The sequence below is a fragment of the Medicago sativa genome, chromosome 3 (assembly GCF_051527215.1).
Source record: "Medicago sativa cultivar Bolivia chromosome 3, Bolivia_mono, whole genome shotgun sequence".
Lineage (NCBI taxonomy): Eukaryota > Viridiplantae > Streptophyta > Magnoliopsida > Fabales > Fabaceae > Medicago > Medicago sativa.
The window spans coordinates 77,490,150-77,507,322 of record NC_140751.1 but is presented as its reverse complement, the minus strand read 5'-3'; the positions used below and the strand labels follow the sequence as shown (position 1 = coordinate 77,507,322).

At 31.0% G+C, this 17,173-nt stretch overlaps 1 protein-coding gene and 2 long non-coding RNA genes across 14 annotated transcripts; 2 read left to right on the top strand and 1 right to left on the bottom strand.

Annotated features, from left to right (window-relative positions):
- The first annotated feature begins 891 nt into the window (after positions 1–891).
- On the top strand, positions 892–5,034 carry LOC146940427 (uncharacterized). Its single transcript, XM_085749876.1, has 8 exons — positions 892–1,089; positions 1,254–1,337; positions 1,970–2,006; positions 2,126–2,242; positions 3,231–3,395; positions 3,982–4,134; positions 4,275–4,346; positions 4,441–5,034. The coding sequence occupies exons 1-8, from the start codon at positions 892–894 to the stop codon at positions 4,896–4,898; spliced, it is 1,284 nt and encodes a 427-aa protein (XP_085606002.1). The 3' UTR covers positions 4,899–5,034.
- Positions 5,035–6,086: 1,052 nt separating this feature from the next.
- On the top strand, positions 6,087–7,312 carry LOC146940426 (uncharacterized). Its single transcript, XR_015033494.1, has 3 exons — positions 6,087–6,293; positions 6,552–6,856; positions 7,240–7,312. It is a non-coding gene; the product is annotated as an uncharacterized LOC146940426 (long non-coding RNA).
- Positions 7,313–11,862: 4,550 nt separating this feature from the next.
- LOC146940425 (uncharacterized) lies at positions 11,863–15,434 on the bottom strand. 12 transcript variants are annotated; one of them, XR_015032007.1, is made up of 8 exons: positions 15,025–15,421; positions 14,700–14,911; positions 14,545–14,614; positions 13,479–13,570; positions 13,089–13,120; positions 12,563–12,601; positions 12,324–12,405; positions 11,863–12,181 (listed from the first exon to the last, which is right to left on the bottom strand). It is a non-coding gene; the product is annotated as an uncharacterized LOC146940425 (long non-coding RNA). The 12 variants fall into 12 exon arrangements; XR_015032011.1 differs by lacking the exon at positions 12,563–12,601 and having other exon boundaries at positions 13,479–13,525; positions 15,025–15,424; XR_015032005.1 differs by having other exon boundaries at positions 12,563–13,120; positions 15,025–15,423.
- Between the last annotated feature and the right edge of the window lie 1,739 nt (positions 15,435–17,173).

The window sequence follows — 17,173 nt, the reverse complement described above, 5'->3', positions numbered from 1 at the left end:
ATAATAATAATAATAATAATAATAATAATAATAATAATAAGATTTTGTTAAGTCTGCAACAACTAAACCTAATATTTTCCCTCCTAATACTAACCCTAATTTTTTTAGGTTTTGTTATTTGTACGTTTTGTTACATCCCTCAAATATAGAGCCCGTTTGTTATAACTTTCTTCAGGAAAATATCACTTTTTTTAAAAAAATAATCACTTTTAAGAGTTTTGCATCCGTTTGTTACAGCTTTTTAAAAAAATCAGAATCTAAAAAAAATCTAAAAACAGCTTCAAATGAGAAGCTGTTAAGAGCAGCTTCTCAAAAAATAGATTTTTTTGGAGAAGAGAGAAAATCTATCTATATATAAAAGTTAACTCATGCCAACATTTTAGCCCTAATTAAACCTAAACCCTAATGAATAAAATTCCAGTTTTAACCCTTACCTCAACCTTAATTACGAAACAGCTATAGTAACAAAAGAAGAGAAAAAAAAGCCGCAAACAACATAATAGAAACCAAATAATCCTATTACTCCTATCAGTTTTCTTTTTCTACGCGTTTTCGTCTATCTATATATAAAAGTTAACTCATGCCAACATTTTAGCCCTAATTAAACCTAAACCCTAATGAATAAAATTCCAGTTTTAACCCTTACCTCAACCTTAATTACGAAACAGCTATAGTAACAAAAGAAGAGAAAAAAAAGCCGCAAACAACATAATAGAAACCAAATAATCCTATTACTCCTATTAGTTTTCTTTTTCTACGCGTTTTCGTTTTCCAACTCTTTTCTGCCTAGCTTTGTTTCACTACACCTATCTCTCTCTCTCTTTCATTTTCTCTCCAAAACCATAGTTTCTTCTCTCTCAAAACCGTAGCTTCTTCCTCCTCTCTTCCACAATGCCTCTGTTCGATTTCCCTAACCCAGGACCTAACAATCATGCATCTCTCTCTACACATTTTTTCTGTTCAATCGGGAGAAGAGAAACAACACCGGAACTGGCACCGCAGCAGATGATGCATAATCTATTCAGAGATCAATCGGAAGAGGAAGAAGAACTCGAATCCGAATACGAATCCAATCATCGACTCAATTCGGTAAGATTATCATTCAATTCTGCGTAATTTCAATATATTTTTTCTATACCCTAGCTTCATTCAAATTTTGTGTGAAATTTCAATTGATCTGATACATATTCGTTTGTTTATGCATTTGGAAGATCATATTTGAAATTTGAAATGGTGAATTTATAGTATTGCAGGATGAAGGAGAGAGAAGGGTAGGGCAAGAAGGTGAAGGACAAGGAGTGCTTGAAGAAGAAGTAGAGAATGAAGGTGAGAGGGAGGTTGATGTCGCACAAACTTTCTCATCTCTTTTTTCTTCTATCTTTCTTCATGTTTTTTTCCTGATAAAATTTTGTTTTAGTTTGTTCACCCATTCTATAATTGTTTTGTTCTAATTTCATTTCTCCTCTTCTGTTTTTTTTGTGTGTTTATATAGAAGTAGCTTCAAAATGGTATTGTCTATATTACTTACGCTTAACCATTTACAGATTTTGGTTAATTGCAGCTCATTACAGATTTTGGCTTCAAAAAATATGAAACTGTAGGCTTGCTGCAGCTTTAGAAACATCAATTGCGGTGGTGATTTCATGTCACAGCTCGCGGTGATGGTTTTTGCGGTGGTAATTGCATGTAATGGCTCGAATCTTAATCAAGGGTGAGTTGTTTCCTTCTTCTTTATGCATTTATTTATATTCAATCGCTTTTTGTTTAAGTTTTTTAGCTTTAGTTTCTTCTACTTTTACATGTTTGATTGAATGCCTCATTGATTTTCACTTTCAACACTCTTGCCCTTTTTGCGTTACAAATGTGTGTTTTAGAATTTTGATTTAGGCTTGAAATCGTCTCTTATCCTATTACATTCTTGAATGCCTACATGTGTGTTTTAGTAACAGTTTTGTCATACTAAAAACAGATTATTCTACTCCCACCATACAAAAAGGCTAAGAGAGGTAAGTATCTATGTCTTATATGTGTTGAAAGGATATGCTTCCTTATGGAAATTCTACATCATTGTTTAACATTTCAAAGCAATGCAGTCTAATCATGCATATTTATTTTGCTATTTCAGTTGCTGCTCCAAAGATGACTGAATCTAAAATCAAGTGTGGGAAGATTGAGTTGGCTTTAAAGGCTAGAGTCATTCACCTGTGGAGTATTCCTGATCGAAACAATCATGCTGAAGAGGGTAGCCTTCATATGCTCTTGCTGGATGAAAAGGTCCTAATTTCATATCTGTTCTATTTTCTTAACCCTTTTTATTTCAATAATGAAACTAAATATGTGAATCTTTAAATGGCAATGTATAAAATGCAAGGATTTTTGTTTATGCGTTTCAATTTTTTTCATCAATGGTAATTTTTATTTCTCAACAATTATGTTTTTGCGGTGGTGGTTGTTGGAAGAACGTTCTCGATTGCCATGTTATACATTCTTACATTTTATTTCCACGCTTCTTTCACAAATCAAAATAATTGTTCATATAAATAATTGTTGAGATTTGGATGTTTTTTTTTTGTCAATTTAAGGGGTTTCCCAACTTATTCCTTATTTTTAAATGTGATGAAATCCTATTTTGTATTGATAAGTTGGACATTATCTTGGAATTTTCTGTTTTTATCTGTTTATTGTTGGTTTGGTTTTGCTTTAGTTGTTGCTGCCTCTTTTGTTGATTGCAGAAGTGCCTTTGCTGATTTTTTTTTTCCTTCCAGATCTGACATTGGACTGTTTTTTGAAGTATACTGATTTTGGTGGAGTTGGAGTGAAGGTTTTATGATTGGCATGTAGTATCTTTTTTCTTATTTGATATCTATATATTTTCTTTAGAATATTTGCGGCTGTTTTGGTTCGTTTTAATCTCTGGTGTGTGGCATGTTGATTCAGCAGGAATGTTGGTTTCAATTGATCACATTTACTAATGGTTATTCTAGCATATATTCTAATATTTGCAACTTGAAACTCAGAGCTAGGCTTACGAATCCCTTCGAATACAATGTAAATGAGCTTAACACATATTCTAATATGATTGTTCAAACTTACACATATTCTATGAGTGTTTTCTCGGCAACTTAATTTATTAGATTGAGCTCCTGTATACTATCATGTCATTTGTTAAAAAATTTGGGGTATTATATTGTTTCACCTAATTTTGCTAAAACATGGATGTTTCTTTGCAGAAGTGCCGAATAGGCGCGGTTCTAACAGCCAGACCAATGAAATCCTTGGAACCAGTGGACATGTTTTAGCAAATGCCACACATGTGTCTCACGACCATTCTGTTGGATCTTTCGATGGCACATGCGATGAAAACCGCGAGGATTCTGATATACCAGACAATGAAGGTAAACTAGCAATGAACACACTTGGTTTCTATGCTATTCTATTTAGATTAAAATAGAAGCACACACACCTATTTGACCAAAAACTAAATTTTAATATACCAGGTGTATGTCAGTTTTGCACACTATGCAGTTGCTCTAAATGATTTAAATTAGTGTTAAATTACTATCTAACAAGTTTGTATTACAGTACTTTTTTCTCCAAATACATAGGAAATATATTTACTCAGTACAGAAAGAAGAAAGAAAGAAAAGATATATTAGAGAGATTTCGTACATGGAAACAGGGAAGAATATATTGAAAATGAACAGCCAGCCCAAGTAGTGCATTAGATGCTCAAATAGTGAAAGATATATTAGGAACTAAGACTAAACAAATAGTGCATTAGATGCTCAAGTAATAGTTGAGACTTTTCTGCATAAATTTTACTATCTTAGTTGATATACATATGCTGCTTTGTTTGGATTTCTTATATCTCAGTTGGTAGAACACTTTGTTTCTTTACAAAAACTGAAAGTTATAAGAAAAACAATTAAGCTGAAAAGAACATTACAACCCTCTCAAATTTGTTTATTTCATTTGATTCAGTGATTCATTTGGATGATGATGTAAGTGTAAACCAGAACCATCTTTTTCAAGCCACATACACAATTTTGTCGTCTGTCACATCTACTAATGAAGAATCAATAGTTGAAAAATGCCTTCAAAATCAGGAAGACGAAGATATCCCACCAAATTCAGGTAATGTTGCTTTTTGTCCCTGCAACTTTATATTTATACTGTGTTGCTAATATCGTATTGGATGAATATGAATTTTCATCGTAAAATTATATTGGTCCAAATATGATTTCTTAACGTATATAGCTGTTGTATTTGAACAGACATCAGCACTGACATTGTGCATCAGAATTGCACTGATATGTTGTTGGAAATATTTTCGTCTATTCGATCAGGTACCATTATTTGTAATTTAAATATAAATATGTTTGCTTTCATCCGAGACATTGTTACAATATATACAATTGATGATACTCACGTTATTTTTAGATTCTGTTGAAAGTGTAAGTTACGAGGATTTTGGGCAACCAGATTGTATATGCAAAGATTGTGGATCACACATGTGGTATGGAGAAAGGACTCGCAAGGATTGCAAGCCAATAGTGCCAGAATTCTCTATGTGTTGCAGGGAAGGGAGGATCAAAATTGCGTACCCATCATTGCCTGAACCTCTTGCTGATTTGTATTACTCTGACAATAGAAGAAGCAAGTACTTTATGGAAAATATTCGATCTTTTAACAGTATGTTTGCCTTCACATCAATGGGTGGCAAGATTGACAGCTCTATGAATAGTGGGAACACTCCTCCGACGTTTGTTTTGAATGGCGAAAACTATCATCGAATCGGTAGTTTGCTGCCAATGGAAGGAAATGACCCAAAGTTTGCTCAATTGTACATTTATGACACCGACAATGAAATCAAGAATAGAATGGCAGCTGTAGGGTAAAATGTCATTAAATTTATATGTTATGATACCGTAACAGGGTCGATGTCGTGGAAATTGTTTAATATGGTACATTACAAAGGTTTCTGACAATTTATTTTATGAATTGAATTATACTATTTTTTGGATTCAAGTAAAATGTTTACTTTCATATTTGCGCTATATTTTTTCTTTTGAATGACCCGTGCGTTAGCACGGGTCGATGGTCTAGTCTATATATAAAAGTTAACCCATGCCAACATTTTAGCCCTAATTAAACCTAAACCCTAATGAATAAAATTCCAGTTTTAACCCTTACCTTAACCTTAATTACGAAACAGCTATAGTAACAAAAGAAGAGAAAAAAAAGCCGCAAACAACATAATAGAAACCAAATAATCCTATTACTCCTATTAGTTTTCTTTTTCTACACGTTTTCGTTTTCCAACCCTTTTCTGCCTAGCTTTGTTTCACTACACCTATCTCTCTCTCTCTCTCTCTCTCTCTCTCTCTCTCTCTCTCTCTCTCTCTCTTTCATTTTCTCTCCAAAACCATAGTTTCTTCTCTCTCAAATCCGTAGCTTCTTCCTCCTCTCTCCCACAATTCCTCTGTTCGATTTCCCTAACCCAGGACCTAACAATCATGCATCTCTCTACACATTTTTTCTATTCAATCGGGAGAAGAGAAACAACACCGGAACTGGCACCGCAGCAGATAATGCATAATCTATTCAGAGATCAATCGGAAGAGGAAGAAGAACTCGAATCCGAATACGAATCCAATCATCGACTCAATTCGGTAAGATTATCATTCAATTCTGCGTAATTTCAATATATTTTTTCTATACCCTAGCTTCATTCAAATTTTGTGTGAAATTTCAATTGATCTGATACATATTCGTTTGTTTATGCATTTGGAAGATCATATTTAAAATTTGAAATGGTGAATTTATGGTATTGCAGGATGAAGGAGAGAGAAGGGTAGGGCAAGAAGGTGAAGGACAAGGAGTGCTTGAAGAAGAAGTAGAGTGAAGGTGAGAGGGAGGTTGATGTCGCACAAACTTTCTCATCTCTTTTTTCTTCTGTCTTTCTTCATGTTTTTTTTCCTGATAAAATTTTGTTTTAGTTTGTTCACCCATTCTATAATTGTTTTGTTCTAATTTCATTTCTCTTCTTCTGTTTTTTTTGTGTGTTTATATAGAAGTAACTTCAAAATGGTATTGTCTATATTACTTACGCTTAACCATTTACAGATTTTGGTTAATTGCAGCTCATTACAGATTTTGGCTTCAAAAAATATGAAACTGTAGGCTTGCTGCAGCTTTAGAAACATCAATTGCGGTGGTGATTTCATGTCACAGCTCGCGGTGATGGTTTTTGCGGTGGTAATTGCATGTAGTGGCTCGAATCTTAATCAAGGGTGAGTTGTTTCCTTCTTCTTTATGCATTTATTTATATTCAATAGCTTTTTGTTTAAGTTTTTTAGCTTTAGTTTCTTCTACTTTTATATGTTTGATTGAATGCCTCATTGATTTTCACTTTCAACACTCATGCCCTTTTTGCGTTACAAATGTGTGTTTTAGAATTTAGATTTAGGCTTGAAATCGTCTCTTATCCTATTACATTCTTGAATGCCTACATGTGTGTTTTAGTAACAGTTTTGTCATACTAAAAACAGATTATTCTACTCCCACCATACAAAAAGGCTAAGAGAGGTAATTATCTATGTCTTATATGTGTTGAAAGGAGATGCTTCCTTATGGAAATTCTACATTATTGTTTAACATTTCAAAGCACTGCAGTCTAATCATGCATATTTATTTTGCTATTTCAGTTGCTGCTCCAAAGATGACTGAATCTGAAATCAAGTGTGGGAAGATTGAGTTGGCTTTAAAGGCTAGAGTCATTCACCTGTGGAGTATTCCTGATCGAAACAATCCTGCTGAAGAGGGTAGCCTTCATATGCTCTTGCTGGATGAAAAGGTCCTAATTTCATATCTATTCTATTTTCTTAACCCTTTTTATTTCAATAATGAAACTAAATATGTGAATCTTTAAATGGCAATGTATAAAATGCAAGGATTTTTGTTTATGCGTTTCAATTTTTTTCATCAATGGTAATTTTTATTTCTCAACAATGATGTTTTTGTGGTGGTGGTTGTTGGAAGAACGTTCTCGATTGCCATGTTATACATTCTTACATTTTATTTCCACGCTTCTTTCACAAATCAAAATAATTGTTCATATAAATAATTGTTGAGATTTGGATTTTTTTTTTGTCAATTTAGGGGGTTTCACCATTTTTTACTTTGTTAGTTTTCTGCATATAGATTCAATTTCAACAATTGTTACATCTTACATTATAGGGTTATTTGGCTGCAAATAATTTATCTACGAAACAACCAATTGCAACCTTTCTGTAGAATTCATCATTGCGAGGAACAATTGAGGAGCTGCATCTACTTTGCTGAGCTTAGAAGGTTGGTTCATTTTTGTCTTCACTTGACCATGACATGAATTTTTATTTCTTAATTATATTCACAGTATCATTTTCAATTCCTGACCATATATGATATTAACTCTGTCTTAACTCTAGGTGATATATAGCAACATTGATTGGGAATCCTCCAATTTTAGAGTCTATATAGGATTTCGAAAATTATGTTGCAGCTTCCATTAGATCTTTCATAACATTATACAATATATGGTTTATAATTATATTTTCTCACCAATTTAATCACTTTTTAATAGCCCCTTTATTAAATTTCTCTTTCCAATTAATTTCTAAATGTCTTTTTAAGGTTTTGAACTTATACCTTTTGATAATTTTTGTTTTCAATTCGAAGTCTTTCAAATATCATTTTACACAAAATATGTCTCACAAGTAAATTATGGTATCTTGCAAGAGTTCTTAATATATGAATAAGAAATTGACAAGGAAGTAAACACAAAAATTGACAAGGGTCGATGTCGTGGAAATTGTTTAATATGGTACATTACAAAGGTTTCTGACAATTTATTTTATGAATTGAATTATACTATTTTTCGGATTCAAGTAAGATGTTTACTTTCATATTTGCGCTATATTTTTTCTTTTGAATGACCCGTGCGTTAGCACGGGTCGATGGTCTAGTATGTTTTAAAATATTGAACTAATTTTGTAATAAAAAATTCCTTTTATATAGGTGTATCCAAACAAATTAAATTATCTGTTTAAAAAAAGTGATTTTTATCGTGGTAAACAAACGCAAAATAGATTCTGATTTTTCATAAAATCTCTAAAATATTTTACGTGAAAATCACTTTTATTTTAATCCGTAACAAACGGGCCCATATTCATATATCCTTATTTATTAATTTTGTTAAGTCTGCAGCAACTAAACCTAATATTTTCCCTCCTACTACTAACCCTAATTTTTTTAGGTTTTCTTATTTTTACGTTTTGTTACATCCCTCAAATATATTCTTATCCTTATTTATTAATTTTGTTAAGTCTGCAACAACTAAACCTAATATTTTCCCTCCTAATATTAACCCTAATTTTTTTAGGTTTTGTTATTTTTACGTTTTGTTACATCCCTCAAATATATTAACAAGCAACAAATTTTACTACTAGGAAGGGATTTACAATATGCAAATTTGTTTCTGTCATATCTAATTGTTTTGGATTTTTTCGTTCTTCTATTCTTATATAGTTTTTGTATAAGTTATTCAACTTACCATCAATCTAATTTATTCGGCCATAATTATGTTAGTTCTTTTGGGAGTTAAACATATTACTATAACAAGCAGTGGTAGGATGATTTACAGTAGGATAGTTGACGTATGATAATTTACAAGGAAAATTATCATTAAAACTAAGTGCACAATATAAATGACATAAATATAGAATCATGACTGCTATTTTAAACTTACACACAGAACTGATAGGAATCAAAATACATTTGCTTTGTTTCAGTAATTTATAATTTGTGTGGTGTTTTTGCCAAAATCTTTTTCGTTAAAAAATTATGGATTGCTGCTCAATGTCGCTAAAAATATTTTGAATCAATTGCACAATCTGCTTTTATAGTTCTATTTAAAATTATGACATTAAAATTATAAGTTGGGATTGTACTGTAAAATTTTGCTTTTGTCTACTACATTTATAATGTCCTAAAAATATTATTAACAGATGACAATGAGGACTGTATTAACACCACTTCAAATGTAGTGTATAAGGAGATTTTCCAAAATGTGTGAACAACCATTGTATGTTCTTAATTCTTTTAGGGAAATGTTAACGAGTGCTCCCGGGGCACTCTTTAAGACCTTTAAAAGGTAACTTTTTTTGAAAAATTATGCAATTGATGTATTGGAAATTGAAACATTTGACTTTTTTTATGGAATAATTTCTCCTTTTGGAATGCTTAAAGAGTGCCCCCGCCCTGGGGGCACTCGTTAACAAGACCCATTCTTTTATTATCTATGTAATGGATCATATCACAATATATTAGCCTCTCCATTTTTTATGACCCGGGCGGTAGCACAGGTAAAAGTTCCAGTTGCTACTTCTTTTTCATAAGGTAGCAATCGACATTTGTTCTTCTTCTGTGCATCCATTTTTATTGTTGCCGTTTTTTATCGTTAGTCAACTATCAATACATATGGTTCCAAATACAAATTGTTGAATCATCTCTAAATTATGTATTAATTGTTATATTTTTGTTGTTTTTTTGTTGTCATTTTGGTGCTAAAGTACAAGTAATAGGTGCGGGTATGTCACTTAAATGTGTATTGGAGACTGACAGTAAAGTTGTTGCCTATGTATGAGCTTGGATACGAACATTTTTAAAAAAATACATATATCGAGACGAGTATTAAAGTATCATAGTCCCCGTGAGTATAGTTCAGTTGACATGGACATGCATTATTGTATGCAGGAGTCGGGATTCAAACCCCGGACGCCCCAGTTATTCACCTTAAAAAGAGTGAATTCTATCCACTATGCTACTTGACAAAAAAAAAAAAATATATATATATATATATATATATCCTATCCATCGTTGCCATTGCGATCCCTCGGTCGTGATGTGCAGCACCTAAAATCATGATTTACTTATCCATCCATACAACTAAAAGCCTACAACCTATGTGAAGAGATAAAGAGGCTAGTGCGAGTGGAATGGCGGTGGTGAATTAAATTTAGAAGAAACCCAGCATAAGGATCTATAAATAGAAGAATGGGCTTCACTTATAGAATCGAGCACCACATTACATATCACGAATACAAAGCACTTGATCCTTTTGCAATTGTTCTAAGAGTTAAAAAAAAAAAAAAAAACAAGAGAGGAAGATAGAGTGATCTAAATACAAATCACTTGGTCCTTTTGCAATTGTTCTAAGAGTTCATAAAAACAAGTGAGGAAGATAGAGTGATCTAGATGAGAGAGATACAGCAAAGGAGAATGAGGAATCGGCTTCCACGTCAAATCTTTTTTCTTGTTTTTTGTGAATTATGTGTAGTTATTACGAGTCTATTGTAAATACTTACATATAACTGATTATATATAAATTCTATTATTCATTATGTCTTTAATTTAATTATGCACTTATTGCTTTTTCCGATGTAATTTGCAAAATGAGTATTTGATTTAGAAAGTGTACAACATCGTCTTTTTATATAAATGATATGTATTGAATCATGTGTATATATTAGTAACTAGTATTTCCACCCGTGCAACGCACGGGCGAACAAAGATTTTTTGTGGCGTTAACAAATTATTACTCTGAACGTATCACCAAAATAAAAACATACAATGTATTTGTTAGACAAATCGGATTATGTTGTCATCATCATATTAAAGATGTCATCGTTTGACATATAGTTCAATTTAATCTAAAGCAATTACATATCTCTGATCAATGATAATTAATGACTACATATGTTATAACTGACACAAAAAAGTAGTTGACACTTTGAAGAGCAAATACAACAGTTAGTGTTGTACATGGAATCTATATAGGACATATGAATTTGGCATTTAAAAATTACCTTTTTTCTTATATATATATAAGAACTTACATGGAATCTATATTTAGTCAAGAACTTACATATAGACACATGCCTATATAGACACTTTCCACTCTAAATTTAATAAATGTGAATTAATTTGAATCAGTTCATAGAATGTTACAGTATATTTTGATAGAGCATTTGAAATGAAGCTAAAAATGGTCGTAATCCAATACTAATACAATTAGCATGCCTATTATTTTAATCCTCAAACATAATCTCTTAAACAAAAGAAAAATAAATTGGTCATACTCATAAGTCATAAGTGTGATTGTAGTCAAATTTCCCTTGTCCCACCAGTTTCAATAATAAAATCAGTCTAGTTAATGTTTTGGTTTGAGCTTGTATCTTGTTTGAGAAACTTGGGTGGTATTGATAGACAAATTCATTTGATCTTATTTTCATTATCTGTCATTATAATAAGAGACAATAAGCAAAAATAATCCACTTATAAAAGTAGAAAATAGATGTTCAAACACTAAAGCATATATGTTTTTTTATACATTCACTTATGTCTAGCATAAATTCAGACATTGACATATAACTCTAAAGCATTTGTGTTCCAAATCAATGTTCTCTAGTTAGGACCATCCAAATTATCGATAGCAACGGGAAAAAAATCACGACACTATTTTAAAATTTGTGATAATAAACAACATTTTTTATAGAGTATAGAATGAATAGAAGAGAAACGTAATTACTAATTTCAACTAATGATCAAAATGTGTGTTAAATTAAAATGAGTGGTTCAATGTTGGTTTCTGCAGAATTAGTAACTAATAATAGAGACCCTGCCAATCCACTTTAGATATTTACACATATTACTTGATTACTCAAAATCAAAATATTATGTTCATTAAAAACCTTCTTTTGCAAAATTGGTATTCTCAATTCTGACCTATGAGTGTGGCGGCATGAATTCTGACCTATCAAGTTATCTATTCCCACATGAGATCCCATGCCATTATGAATATGAATCATAAAATTATTTACAAAGATGAGCAAAATACTCACAATCACTTTATCTAAAGTCTATAAATAATTGAATAATGTTAACTTGAATGTCTAATTCAAACCTCTTGTCAAAATAATAATAAATAAAATGAATATGATATGAATCAACTCTAAAAGTTTTTTTTTTTATCTCCTACAATAGAATTAATCAAGAAAAGTCTTTGTTTGGCATTGCCCTTGAACTTTATCTCTTGGTCGCTCTGCTTGTTCTTCAGCTCCAACTTTATCTCAGAAAAAGACTACAAAATAGGAATTCAATTGTGAACTTTTCTTAATATCTCCACAATCTACTAAGTGTATGTAACCTTTGTACTACGTTATTCTAAAACATACAACATTTTTTTTTTAAACAAAAGGGAAAACTATGGATGGTTACAATACCTATCTTACTCTTTCAGATGGCCTTGAGCAAAACAAAAAACTTTAGTTCTCTTGTACTATATATTTGTCTTTCATAGCTTTTCTATATCCCATGGTAAGTGGAAAATGAGTCGTTTCAATAAATAAATAAAAAGAAATTTGAGATAAAAAGATGCTTTGGAATTTAAAGTGGATTCAAAAACAATATGCTCATAGTTGAACCAAATTAAAAAAGAAACCAAGTTAGAGGCCAAACTTACTTGCATGTATTCTACTTTATGCTCATAATGTCAATCTCTCTGTTGCATACATAAGACTAATGATAACCTCTCTTTGTCTAATGAAAACCTTGAAGAGAGTTATAAGACTATAACCTAATAATGCTATTATACCCAAAAGCCTTGAAATATTAATGGTAAACAGGTTAAAAATTTGATGCATAAGTCTTTAAGGAATATCAAAAGTCATATGAGATTGCCATTAAGAGCTAATAATATAACACATTATAAAAATGTAATAATAGAATTTTACAAAAGCTTAAGCTCATGACATTAGAAAGAAGAATCTTGTATGAGCAGTTTGAAATGTTTGGCATTATTAATGTTATACCATGTGAATCTTCGATCATAATTAAGTATTATAATCTAAGTTTTCAAAAAGAGAGACTTCAAATTTAACCTTCAAATTTACATACAATCAAGCAACAAATAAGCAAAACCTAGTTCTGAATTCTCTTAGAACTATACATAGACGGACATTTTGTAGGCAACTGATCAAAAGACTTACCTCATTCCTAACCTTCATCAACAACTCTGAGCCTGCCAAGTAATATTAGAGAAAAACGTAATTTAGAATCTCAATTAATGAAATACAAATAGGAATATAATTGAAGCAAGACGAATCCTACTTAATACATATTGAGACATTTCCTTAAACATTTAGTGAGCGCTCACTATAACAATGAAAAAATTAAATCCAAAATGTAAATGAAATGCAAACCATTCATTTTTTACATCAAACACCATAATCGAAGAAGCACAATTCCGAAATAAAGAAATAATTAAAATAAAATCACATGATTGAGAACAAAACAAATTTCATTTTCATGAAAATAACATACCTTATGGAACAAAATTACCAGAGATCAAGATGTACGTACTAAAAATTTGCACGTACCTGAGTCATATCTAATAAACCCTTCATTTCCATTCCTTTGAATAAATCTACACATTCACGTAACTAACAAAATCAGTGTACTTCAGGATTTGCTGCAAAAAAAATGCATAAAATCAATACCAAAATACGAAAATCAATAGCCTTATATTACTGGAGAAAATTTCAAATGATCATATAAAATTCACTTGAACATGTCTATGTTGTTCTCTTAAAAAACTACTCATAATCCTAGAAAATAATTCTGCATAATAAATAATTTTGCATTAGCAATGTTGATACCAAATTAATTTATTAGCTTATAAAAGATACACAGTAGTTTAGGATATGTAAACTCTACAAACAACCAAAAAATCAGAATCCCAAAAGAACAAAATATCAATGTATAGAACCAAAAATATCTCAAATTTTGAAGGATGCATCCATATAGTTTTGAAAATTATTATGCATTATGAACAAACAAATATTGCACCTATAGTAGAGAAGCCTAAAAAACAGCAGAAAATGGCCACTCAATGACGTGCAAAGGTTACTCATTCAATCACTTATAGTTCTAAATCACTATAAACTAAAGCACCGACGTGCTCAAACTCAAGATGTACAACATTATATACAAATACCCATTTTGGATGGCATATGACTTGATTTTCTGTTGCACAATAGTTCAATTGAAGGGCTATGTCATTTCCTAACATTAAATTGATACTAAGACCAACCCCCACTTGCTTGGTATTGTAACTATGATCTAGTAAAGTTCAACAGCTAAATTGCCAAATCACATAACTTATACAAAGGTTTCTATGCAACATTATTAGTATTACTTCAAAAGCGTTGAGAGTAACATAATTAAAGCTAAAAATCATAGTAACATTTCACATAGCATAAACTTAATCTCAATCAATTCACATTTCAAAGTACATGTTCATCAGAAAATAGATTTTCAAAAGTACACATTCATCAAAAGACTAATCTAAAAAAAAACCAAATCTCATATTCAACAAAAGACCAATCTAAAAAAATCATCAAATTACACATCCAACAGAAAATAGATAAAAGTAATTGTATATACCTTCAAGTAGTGATTATACCCACGCATATGTAGTTAAATCAAGAAAGTCCTTCTTGTCTAGAATCTTCACCTGAATTAAAAGAGAATTTTTGTAAACATTATACAAAATTCAATTTAAAAGAAATTAATCTCAAATGAGTTTTTAGCAATAATACCCTGTTCCCATCCGATTAGTCATTCTCAAAAGTGATTTTGATGGATCAGTGAAGATTTCTCCAACATGCACAAAACAGAATCATTCAAAACCAAAGATAAATTAATAGACTATTTTCTGATATGGGAAAATAATGGATTAGGGTTTCGAAATTCATATTTCACCTTGATTATTATTCTTCCCTAATTTCTTCTTCGTTTTCTCCGAAAGAACCTGTACGAAAACGAAATAACTCAAAACATGAGACTAAATGTGAAAAGGGAAGAAGATTGATAAGAGATTAACTAAAATTGATAGGAGATTAACAAAGACAGAAAAAAATTTACCTCACACTCAAAATTGATCCCTTTTTCACATGTTGAGTGAATACTTCTTCATACCCACAAACTTTCAGCAGTGAAACTCAAATCCTGATACCCATAAACTGATTTTCGAAAAGGGTCGAAGATATGAGCGACTGAGAGAAAGCAAAAGTAGAAGATTGAGAATCATGAAACCCATAATCTTTTCGTGAAGGATGCATAGAAAAGGATTGATTCGAAATAACGTTTGAAATAAGATGAGAAAGAGTTCGGGTGTGATTTTTTTGAAGAAGAAGATGAAGAAAAAGGTTTGTGTTGTAACGTAAGAGAAGAGCGGGAGTGGTGGAATGTTTGGGAATGAAAGAGAAAGTGATGAAAAACAGGATGAGAGAGAGTAAAAAAATGGAATGAGGGAAATTAATGTTGGATAGGATAAGGGAGAAAATGTATGAGGAAAAAAAGGGTTTAAATGAATTTGAATTTTGAATTTTGAATTGAAGAGGGAAAATGAGAGGAAATAACATTTTAATGTTGGTGTGTGTTAGTGAGGAAAAAAAGTAAAGAAATTTGAGATGAATTAGAGAGAAAGGTGAGTTCAAATTTGAAAGTGATGTTTGTTGGGATAAGAGAAAAAGTAGGAGGGAAATTAATGTTGGATAGGATAAGGGAGAAAATGTATGAGGAAAAAAAGGGTTTAAATGAATTTGAATTTTGAATTTTGAATTGAAGAGGGAAAATGAGAGGAAATAACATTTTAATGTTGGTGTGTGTTAGTGAGGAAAAAAAGTAAAGAAATTTGAGATGAATTAGAGAGAAAGGTGAGTTCAAATTTGAAAGTGATGTTTGTTGGGATAAGAGAAAAAGTAGGAGGGAAAGAAGGATTTGAAAAATTTTGAGATTTGAATTTTGAATTGAAGAGGGAAAATGTGTGATAATGATATTTTATTATTTGCATTGTGTGAATGCTTAAAGTGGCAAAAATAAAATTATTTTTTAATGATGATGTGACATGAAGTGGCTTAGAATTTTGACACATTGGATTGGTGCAAAATTTTTTGCTATTTGTTGTTCCCCATTTGTATATTATTAAGATTAAGATTAAGATTAAGATGTCAACATATGGTTAGGTTTGCATTCATATAACCTATTTGATCATATATCGTTGAATCATTCATCTACTTAGCTCAAAATCATAAGTCGATTGATACAATGAATATTTTATGTCATTAGACCGATATGTCAACGTACGATGAGGGGTAGATGAAAACATAATTAAATTAGGAGGAGTATATAATTATTCAAGAAAATATTTTTGACGATTAGTTAACAAACGTTAATTCTGACGATCTAATCTTTTTATTCTTGTTTTATTATTTAAATTGCAAAGACCAATTTATGAACAAACAAATCCTTCTTTTCATACTTAAAACAATATTCGTTGAATGGATTTAATATCCTACAATAATTCTATGACAAACTCCAAATCAAACCTTAGACTTTTTCTTTTTACCGGATCGACCATACTGACCTTGCAAAATCTAACTCAACTTATAACATGTTTTCACCCTTAAGTTCATAACAAGTTTACCCTAAATGCCATCACTCTTGAATGGAAAAATATATATTATTGCTATAGAATTCTCTTTAAAAGTTTCTTAAATTTTTGAAACTCAAAATCAGATGTAACAAACAAAATAATACTTATTTGCTGAGAAACCTGCATGCAGCTTGATCCCATGCTCTTATAGTAAATGCTAATTCACAAAAGTTGGCATTTATAATAATTTTCAGAGTAAGAATTAGACTTCACTAAAAAAAAAAATGGTGTTTTTAATTAATTCATTACCAGTATGGTATCTATGCGGGACTTCCACATCTCTCATTTTAACCCTCTAATCTAAACCAAAATGATCGTGTAATTGTGTAAGGGTTTTTAACTCATAAATATTTTTCTATAATTATTCTTTGTTTCAATGAGTTTTTTGGGATACGTTTGATTTGCAAAGGATAAACACTTGACGAAATAGTAGAAAACAAATCTTTTAAGTATTAAACAACTTTTTGTCATGTATGATGAACAATGAACAACACAAACAAAATAAGGTGAAGTTTAATATACAACACCCTTTACGAATCTAAATCTTAACAAAGGAGAGAGAGGGAGAGAGATGTT